Source organism: Prosopis cineraria, unplaced genomic scaffold, assembly GCF_029017545.1.
Source record: "Prosopis cineraria cultivar Desert tree isolate PC_DT_omini unplaced genomic scaffold, ASM2901754v1 PC5, whole genome shotgun sequence".
In the NCBI taxonomy this organism is placed as follows: domain Eukaryota; kingdom Viridiplantae; phylum Streptophyta; class Magnoliopsida; order Fabales; family Fabaceae; genus Prosopis; species Prosopis cineraria.
In genome coordinates, this window is record NW_026555336.1 from 8,526,806 (window position 1) to 8,537,353 (window position 10,548).

General features: G+C 32.3%; 1 protein-coding gene across 1 annotated transcript; it reads right to left on the reverse strand.

Moving 5' to 3' along the window:
* Positions 1-4,340: 4,340 nt before the first annotated feature.
* LOC129310289 (uncharacterized) lies at positions 4,341-9,222 on the reverse strand. Its single transcript, XM_054952101.1, has 13 exons — positions 9,117-9,222; positions 6,994-7,317; positions 6,708-6,914; positions 6,535-6,627; positions 6,350-6,445; positions 5,948-6,275; positions 5,678-5,869; positions 5,275-5,549; positions 5,014-5,202; positions 4,806-4,923; positions 4,646-4,733; positions 4,473-4,571; positions 4,341-4,388 (listed from the first exon to the last, which is right to left on the reverse strand). Exons 6-10 carry the CDS (start codon positions 6,056-6,058, stop codon positions 4,809-4,811), a joined length of 882 nt encoding a protein of 293 aa, XP_054808076.1. The 5' UTR covers positions 6,059-6,275; positions 6,350-6,445; positions 6,535-6,627; positions 6,708-6,914; positions 6,994-7,317; positions 9,117-9,222; the 3' UTR covers positions 4,341-4,388; positions 4,473-4,571; positions 4,646-4,733; positions 4,806-4,808.
* Between the last annotated feature and the right edge of the window lie 1,326 nt (positions 9,223-10,548).

Genomic DNA, 10,548 nt, shown 5'->3' on the forward strand with positions numbered 1-10,548 from the left:
AAAGCTTTAGCCTTTACGGCGGTTTGGTAGTTTTGTTAAGGGAAAAAACGCATTAAAGTAGTGATTTGTTGAAAAAGGCCTTCTTTTTTAAATTGTTTTGTGAATCTTTTTCCTTTTACTTGTCTTCATCTCCTCTCTGGTTCTTCCGATCGTTTTTCCTTCTTTTTTTTCTGATTTGGTCACTCAAACCGATCAACCAGCCAACCGTTCGCTTTTCATGATTTTCGTGGTTTGTTGACCGATTTTCTACTTCTTGATCCGTTCAATTACTTCTGGATTTTCGATCTCAACCGAATCAGACCAGTGACCAGTTTCTAATTCAATCCAATTCAATCAAGTTTTTAAGAGGACAAGATTCTTTCCTTTTTCCTTCCCATTCTCTTTCATTCTTTTCCCTCACAGGCCATTAGATTAAGATTTAAATGGTTCAAATTTTATCCCTAATATTAAAATGTTAAATTATTAAAACATATAAATAATAAAATCAAACTAGTAAAATTTAATATGAATAACCAAAAAATACAATAAAAATAAAATGAAATGAAATAGTTTATAAGAGATTAAATATAAACCATTCAATTCAAGATTGAATAATCAAAAGATAAGAGGAGAGGGAAAAGAGAATAGGAAAGAAAAGGAGAAAATCCTTTTTCTTTGAAAAAAAACTATTTCCTCCACTTTTCAAACAAAAGAAAGAATATTACACTTAAGAATAAAAAAAATAATATTTAAATAAGGCTCCATCTAATAATGTGGGCTTGGATTTGGGCCCAGATTTGATCCACCAGGATCAACTTAACTGCTAAACCTAACGGGTGTTCAAGTGGTTAGGAGTTTAGACAACTTAACTTGGACTATTATGTTCGAGTCTGGAATGATCTGAGCGGGTAATGAACCCAACATATCCAAACATTTCAAGATACCCAGTGCAATAAAGGAAAAAAAGAAGGAGAAGAAGAATTACACTCATAACATTCAAAATGAAGATTTTTATAGAAAGGCCTAATAGATTATAAAATTTTTCTACATGCCCAAGGACCTTATTTGTAATTATACTTTTCATTGAAATTACCAAGTTATCCCTCACATAATCAGCTACTACCAACTCTGCATCTTCTTCTTCTCTCCTCCTTCCTCACTCTTCTTTCTCTTTCTCTTCCAACAACAATGGGCGCTAAAGTGTTGCCACAGCCAACGACAGCGGTGGATTACTTTGTGTGATTTCACGAGATGGTAGAAGGGCCCAAAGAATGTTGGGTCTTTTTCCTTTCCAATTGATATTTTTTTCATATATTTCCTCTCTAATTGTTGCTTGGATTCTTGCTCTCCCACAAAAAATAATGGTAGACTTGCAGAAAAACTCCAAAGCTCGTCTGTTAAGTTTAAGTCTTATCTTAATGTTATGCCTTAACCTCACAGTATGTCTTTCCATGCCTGCCGCCATGGATGATGAGAAAGAAACATGAATATTGGTAAAAGTGAGTGTCATTCTTAATCTATATTCATATATTCTGCAAATCTACCATTATTTGTTAAGGCTTGTCTTTTTAGATATTTCATGTTTTCTTCATTTGTTTCTTTCCAACATAGAATGCTCATTTTCTGAATATAATAAGGGTGCATGTAAGATGGATTTTTTGCTGCAAAAGATGCATTGCAATGGTGTTAAAATAAAAATTGTTGTTATAATTTGGTTGATAATATAATCTAACTTGATTGTTGGTATAATCTGATTTGCTTGTTAAAGTTGATAGTGAATGTTTTGGAGTTGATTATTTATTGTAAAATCATAATGGTTTACTTATCATATTAAATTTCACATGTGAATTGAAAAATTCATAACTATCAAATATATCGAATTATGTGTTGTGAAAGTATGAATATTAACCTGTTTATATTAAATATTTAGCTGTGACAATAAAAGTTGAGTTTTTATATATAAATGTTTTCCTGAATTAATTTGTTCATTGTAAATTTATACAAGAAATAGCATGGTAGATGTTGTCATGTCCTCATGCATCTACTGCTATAAAGCTTATAACGCTTTCACATAGTATTGCATATAGATAAGAATAAAGGATTGTATACAAAATTGATGGACTCAAATAATATATTAGCTGAAATTTGGAACAAAATGAGTGATGATGAGGGGAAGCCTTATATCACCTTCCAAAGGAAAACAAAAATGATAAGATGACTTAACTAATAGAAATATTATAATGTAAATGCAATTAGAATTGTCTTAGAATTGTGTTTGTACTATCTTAAGTTGCTTTTTTATATATGAAATTGCTTTTTTTAAATGAATGTAGGGCATTAGGTATATTGAAAAATACTTACTGTGGTGTGAAATGTACAAATTATTTAAGTTGAATTTACATTAAAATATTCATAAATAACATAACAAAGTTTATGTATTAACAACGCTAGGTCTGTATTTTATACATTATTTGTGTAGTTAGTAACTCAAAAATGTATAAATTACTCAGGTGGAATTTACAAAAAAATTATTGTAAATAATATCAAAATGTTTATATTAGGTCCTCAATGCAACTCTCTCTCTCTCTCTATTTTTTTACTTTTAAAATATCTGCCCCAAAATGATGCTACTACAACAAAACTCACCAAAAATGAAGATTATTTTTGTAACCAATCATATATTAAGCTATCATTAATAGTCCTCCCTTTTACATCACAACAACTGCTACAGAAATATCAGGAATAAAAATCAATCATCATATAAAACATCCTCGACTTGGCAATTTTGGTTCTGGCATGACCAAAAATGATGGTTGTTGGATCCTCAGAAATGACAACTGTTATCAACTATCATTGAAAAGCAAAAATAATAGTCGATATACATCCGCAAATACCAATAAACCAAATACAAAATCCCCAATATAATTGGCATATAACAGAAATTCATTAGCATAACTAAAGAACTATAACTCAATCCAAATTAATATTTCTTTCAAATAAAAAATAAATAAATTTCACTAATCCATTCTCTCTCCATCCCTATATATAAAATATTTTTAACTGAATAAAAAATTATTGTTTAATTAAAAACACATAAAACCACAACTTTCTAGATTTGCCTCTAATAATTTCACAATTAATATTATAGTTGTGGGTAATAGAATACACTAAAATATACTCTTTTTAATATAAGGATAAAATTATTCAATTATCCAAAAATATCATGACAACCCTCATATTTCGATAATAAACTTCTATAAAACTAGGGGTGTTCAGTCCGGACCCGTCCCGATTGGCCCGGTATCGTCCCGATCATATCGGGACGGGTCTTTGTCCCGGCCTGAAAATAATCGGGACGGGACTTTACGGGACGGGACAGGAAAGAGGTTCGGGACGGGACGGGATTACCATCGGGACGTCCCGTCGTCCCGTCCCGAATATTATATATATTAGTTTTTTTTAATATATTAATTATATTAATATAATTTATACTTATATCAATATAATTTTAATACTTCAATTCTTATTTAAAACTAAAGTTTTTTTATATGATAAATTTAATGGCATGGAGAACATGGCGATATCTTTCTTTATAATATATTAATTATATTAATATAATTTATTCTTATATATATCTATTTAATAACTTTTATTTATAATGTATTTTTGCTTATTTTTAGAGAGTAATTAGCTTAGTACATCTTCACTAAAGTAGAGAACAATGATTTGATGTTATGTTTGACTTGTCTATTGTTACTAATCTTATAGTATAAAGATCATTTGGTTTATTATTATAATGTGTAGTTATGATTAATATGATTCAATATTGATTTTAAATTATTGTTATTTATGTGCTTGTGTTGTTTTGATTTTAAACTTAATAAATTATATGATTTAAAATTTTAATGAATGTTATTATCCAGATCTTTTTTCGATACTTTTCATTTATAGGGACGGCGGGACGTCCCGATCTTGTCCCGGTCCCGTCCCGACTCTAACGGGACGGGACGACTTTCGGGACAGGACGGGACACGGGACCAAACTTCAGTCCCGATCTTTTTCTCGGGACAGGACACGGGAGGGGTGTCCGGTCCCGTTCCGTCCGTAAACACCCCTAATAAACACCCTTATAATAGAGACGGAAAGAAAGAGTATATATCAAGTCAATGTAATCAACTAATCAACACAAATCTAGAGTAATAAGTGCACATAAAAAAATCTTCATAATCTACACTTGTGAGTTTTACACAATATATACACATTAATTAATCCACAATTTTGACACCATTTACTCAAGATGGATTGCTGGCATTCTGCAAGACCCACATTTAGAGAATATATTAACACCACTCTTCATTACTTCATATTTGTACTTACTCGTATTCACATGTGTATGAGTCCTCATAATACTGTAATGTATAAAATACCACAGTTAAGTTAGTTAGAGTAAATTAAATTCATTGGCATTTATAACATAAATCTTCTTAACATACTGTCCCAGGAATTGTACTCTGGCCATGGGTAACAATCTCCTTCATAAACCTCATCAAGCAATAACCACAATACACCGTATTTGGCTTTTGTCTTGGGCACTAAAAAAAACCCAAAAATATATATTAATAAATTAAATAATTATAAACAATTAAATTCAATAACTACTAATTACCTTTATTGTCTTCCAAGTGTAGGTCAGGTTGTAGGATTTAAACTCTGGTATTGTTAGATTGTTGGCTGTGCGATATAACACAACTGACCTAATAAAGTCAAGAAACTTAGTGAGGAATTCAACAACATATATATATATATATATTATTTAATTCACTTACTTATTAATTAATTCCAATAACATCCTTTGCGTTTCTGGTTTCCCACCAAGAGAATCGAGATAATATACCCTTGGAGTTTGCAGCAGCTGGTTCAATGACAATTAATATCCAATGGTCCCTAAGAGAATTAACAAGTGTTACAAAATCACAACTAAATAACTAAATTAAGTATTAAAAAACCCATTACAATAACATGCAAGTAACTCACCCTTGAGAGTAAGGTACCAAAAATAACGTCTCCTTATCAGCCCTTGACAGAAAATTATCAGATAAATACTTGACTTGATTTTCAAAATCTTCCTTCTTAATATTAGCATGAGCACCTACATCGTGGGGACTAACAAAGAGGAACTTCGTTTGCAGGCCACGAGGAATTATGAATTTATCATACAAGTACCTAACATTAATATATCAAATAATTTAATATGTACTTAAAATACTAACTATTCATATGTGATAGAAGTTTTACCTTATATAACAACTAAGAACAGGGATGCTAGTCATTTCGTGATTCAAGACTTCATCTACCAACTCAAGTGAAAGCATATCCACTCGTTCAGTGCCGTATATTCCTTGATCAAATTGGATATTCATAACTGGAGGATTAGACCTATACATCTTTGCATAAACGTCAAGTGCAGTTTGATATTTGTTTGACAATTGAGGCTTATGCGTTGGCATCACCGTAGAGGCAACAATTTTTGATGAGTGCCCAAACTGTTTGGATAGGCTCTTCCCTTTGGACTGTGCACCAAAATCAATTAAAGAAAAGGGATTACATATTTAATACATAAACATGAGTGTCAGCATTTATGTTTGGGAGTTGCAATCTTAATGAGAATAGTTGGCCATGCAACAAGGCTGCCTATTACCTCTCCTACAGTTTCCTTGTTCTTGATGGGAACAGGCAATTTATAGCTGGCATCAATAGCCTTCTCAATATAAACCCATACATGGTCCGCAGGGAGTGGCTTATTAGGTGCAATGTCTCCCGAGTAAACTCGACCAATTGCAACTGTGTGGCGATTTGGGCTATTTGCCAACAACTCATATTTGATCCCATCCTACAAATTGTAAACTGAATTAATGCCAGGGAAAAGGAAAACAACGTAAACTAAGTTAATCAATAAGCAATATTTTACTTCAAGATGCTCTTTAGCAGGCCGATCTACAGTGTAACTGTCTTCCTTATTAGCGCTAATGTGCATTGTCTCTTGCTGCATCTCCTGGGCCTTTAACAAGGCCTCAATCATTACCTGTTGCCTAGCTAACTCTGCTCTCAGCTCGGCAACCTCAGTTGCAAGAGCCTTATCTTGGGACTTTGACTTCTCTGTGTTGTTTTAATATTTGCTTTTTTGTAAAGTTGTTACCCCTTACCCAACCAAGATGGTCAGGATTACCCAATGCTTTGCCCAAGATATCTTTATCCTTTGGCAAGTCGCCTTTTTTGACTTCAGAAGAAATAACAGCCTGTGCAACATATAGCAAAAGAGTTAAATAAATTGATTGATTATAGAAAAAATGACAATAACTTAAGTACTTACACATCTGTTATTAACTTCTTGAAAATGTTCATCATCTACATTTTTTTCTTTGCTAGTCTGGCTTGCTAAACTTGGTTCTGCAGCCTCTCGCTCTATCTGCGCATTTGATCAAAGTTGAATATAAATTAGTATCTTACATATCCATGAAATAAACATAAAGTTGAATAATCTAAATATTTACATACCAATTGCTGCTCAATGCCTGCATACCCTAGGTGCCCTTTCTTATAAGAGTCTAGGTTTTTCTCATGCAACTGCTTATTTTGGTTACTCAATTCCTGTGCAAAAACGCAGACTCATATCAATAAACCTATACATATACACCATTAGTTGATAATAATAAAAAAATAGTTCTCACTTGGAATTGCTCTTGGAACATTGAGCAACAAATTCGTCTCATTGTTGTTGTGCAATCAATGGTCTTAATAATTTTGGAACCTCAGGACTGATGGTTCCACCAGATTTTTAATATACTTCATTCCAACAAAGTACCAAAAGCCCGCAATGCCTTCTCAGCTTGTTGGAGGACATACTTCTTCCTACTGGCATCAATTTCAAATGTTGACTGCAAAACACAGCAATTAATCAAATTCTCGATCAAGTAATTACAATTAATTAATTGGATTATTGGAAAAGCATTTTACCTCTACTTGTTCCCAAATATTATTTTTCATTGTTTGATCAACACCAAGCCAATTCCTAATTGTAATGGGTACATTCGCCTTAGCCACAACCCTATATAACTGATCAGTTTATTTCTATTGGCCTTGATTGGTTGACCTTTGGAATTCCATTCAATCTCATATTTTTGCCCATTAGCTCTTCTCTATTCACCTCTGTCATTAATGTCAATCCTCTCCTTATTTGTTTTGCTTCTTGCTAAAGTTGCTGGTCATTCATCATGACACTGAGAACATTGCTTGGATCAATACTTCTAGGTCCACTATTCTTTTGAGAAAACCATTTACCTATAAAACAAAAAACACATATAACTCGCAAGAGAACCAAATCAAATCAGACAAGTAATAATTTAAAAAAAAAATTCAACCACACAATAATGATTTAGAAAATTAAATCACACATAACAAGTAACACACATTTAAGTTGATTTTTTTTTCTTTTCCTTTTCTATTCCTGATCTTTTTCTCCTTCTTAGCTCAAATTTATTTACCCATTTTTGAAATCTAAATACATCCGTTGTGATCATTTCTCATATAAGGGCATCATCTTCAGTGAAATCACTTTCAAATAATGTCTCCATAAATGGCCTATTAACAACTGTAGTATCTTAATACTTCCAATCATCACCCATTTTCATTTATTTTGTTCCTCAATAAAATAATGGATCATTTTGATTTAACAAGATCAAGCACATAGAATACTTGTTTAAATTGCGAAGACAAAGTTAAAAACTTGTGTTTATAAACTTCTCCATTAAGATCCACTATCCACTTGTATGAAACCTAACTCATCAATTTGAAGGCCATTATTATTATCAATCCACTTACAATAAAAAATGGATGTAATCAAACTCCTAAATATGCTCAACTATCCCAAACTATAGCATTTTTTCATACATAGAATTTTGGTCGAGCACTAGATATAGGCATTGCTTCAGCTACAAGGGTTATACTATTATTGAGCTGTGCTCCGATCATTTTGCATAAACAGATGGAACCAACTCGCCTCTCTCCCATGGTGCAAAATCCTTGACTCTCCTCTATAACACTTACCAAAAAATGCTTGCGAAAGCACTTCTCTTTGACCTATTAGGCACTCTCATATGTACAAAAGCACTTCTGAAGTGCTCCCATACATAGGCATGGCTACAAGAGCGCTTTTAGGCAAAAGTGCTCCCATAAGTAGGGCTACAAGAGCCCATCTATGAAGAAGCACTCCCACAGGTTTTTTTTTTTTTTCCTTTTGAAAAAGAAAATATTCGTCTTGCTTAATCATATTCATACCTCTATCTTTACTAAATGCTAATAAATTTCATAATAAATCATTACTCAAAAAACTAATTAAGGCAAAACTTAAACACTAAGAAGCATAAATATATACTCCATAATGGTAATGTACAAAGTATAATAATCAACAAATGAGCTTCTAATATAGAGAGAAAATCAATTTGGCAATAATGAGTACCATAAAATTAGGCCGCTGAGAGACTTGCCCATAGGAGAAGTCTTCAGGGTCAATCAAGGAACCTAGCTTCCCATGCTGGTTCATCATTTTGATACACAAACCCAATCTTCACACACTATCTCCTAGTTGGTTCATTGTTCCCAGTAACATGTAAATGCAGAATTGCCGTGCTTGAGAAAATAGAACAACTTCACAATTAGGTGCCTCGTTCAACTAGGAAAAGTTCACGCTGATTCACCCATCTCAATTTTATATCCAAATGAGAAATAGTGTGAAAAAAATATGTAAATTATTTCAAGCCCAACCACCTAGGTGACTAAAAAACCACATGGAATTATATGTTCTTGAGTTTGCTTCTTGGTAAGTTAAAGGTACTTGAATCAAATAAACAAAGTAACAACAATATGAGAACAAGCAACAAAAGGATGTTTTCAATCAGCCTGAGATATCGTTTGCCTTGCAAGACAAAGTACATACCGTTGATGCAGAGTTCTTAGACCAAGCATGTTACACATTAATTTATGATGAGGGCTTTATTGTCTTTACTGTTCTTTTATGTTATTGCTGTCTTTTATGTTATTGTTGATTACTAGGGGTAGCTATTTACAGTCTAGGACCCTACCTATTGAGGCACGTGTCTAGGTTTAGGATATATGCCGTACTTTGCCTTCCTAGCCAATTTTGTGAAATGAATCAGCCTCTTCTCCCCTGTATTCTTCTTCTCTCTTAACAAAGCATCAAAGGAGAACAAGCGTAAATGAACAACAAGAATAAAGTATCATCAGTATATAAAGTATGGCATTAAATTTAAATATTCTAAAATAATTTTGACAAGTTTACACTAAAAGGGGGTGAATAAATAATACCTTTGTCAATTACGCCATCAAAAGATACATACAAATCCTTTAATTATAATGAATTGAAAGTTTAATTGATCATCTTTGAATCCTTAAAGTCAATTTCTTAACAAAGCCTACATTGATGTACAGTGCAAACAAATAACGATGATTAAAAAGATTCCACAACTGACATCAATCCTGGAGAGAAAGGTCCATCAATAAATACACAAGTATTAGATTTATTGCTCCTCTGGCTATTTACTGAAGCAAACGAGGCTTACATACTAATGAATCACAGTATTAGCTTTTGTTTTTAAACCAGGTCTAGAAGTAAAGCAATCTTCATATTAAAAATTGGTAAAATTAGTTAAAGCATCCTAAGCTCAAAAGCATATAGCTAACGATATCTATCATTCTTTACAATTCACCTTCCTAAAGACAATGAATATGTTAAAGAAGAAAGTTTTGGGCAAAAAATATAATAATAATAATAAGAAGAAGAAGAAGGATGTTGAAAGAAGACAACAAAGAAGTAGAGTTGAATATCAAAGTAGTTGAAAAAAAAATTACCAACCTAAGGCTTCTTTATCATATTACTGTTATCATCTACATAAAATCCAGCTAGATATTAAAGAGTACTGATGCAGTTTAATAAGCTAATAATAAATGATGAACTGCAGAGATTATTCTATTAACAGAAAGCAACCATTCCTTATTGTTAGATATTAAAGCTATGTTCACTTATTGGCTATTTCTGAGCATAGCGATTGTCACCGACAAAGAAATATTGTACCACCAGAAGCTCTCCTGAACGAACCTCTAGCTAGGCACTTGTCTAAGTTATATAATGAAAATAATTTCAAATGATATTTCTAGAAACTGAATCAACCTTCATTGAGAGTACCACGTATAAGGCTTTGCTAGATTTTAAAAAATCCAATGTGCCATCAATTGGATCAAGCACCTGTATTTATCCATAGGATTTATTAAGTTAAAAAGTACATGATAAAAAGAGAGAAAATAATCACATGTTCCCAATGCAAACTAGTAAATAGATAAAGATCTCAAGGCCTAATAGAATTAAAAGTGTAATTGGTAAGCTAATCGCAGAAAACACAAACCATTGTGCATCAAATAAGTACATAATAGCATTGTGAATGACCATCCTACGTAGCATAGAAATATTAATCATGAAATCAAATCCTGAAGTGGTAT

What these genes read in the sequence shown, in the direction of transcription:
- LOC129310289 (XM_054952101.1), bottom strand. Translation starts at nt 6,058, where the DNA reads ATGATTGAGGCCTTGTTAAAGGCCCAGGAGATGCAGCAAGAGACAATG. An exon ending in CTGCTAAAGAGCATCTTGAA is followed by an intron (nt 5,870 to 5,947) that starts GTAAAATATTGC and finishes TACAATTTGTAG; the next exon opens with GATGGGATCAAATATGAGTT. An exon ending in TTGGTACCTTACTCTCAAGG is followed by an intron (nt 4,924 to 5,013) that starts GTGAGTTACTTG and finishes TAATTCTCTTAG; the next exon opens with GGACCATTGGATATTAATTG.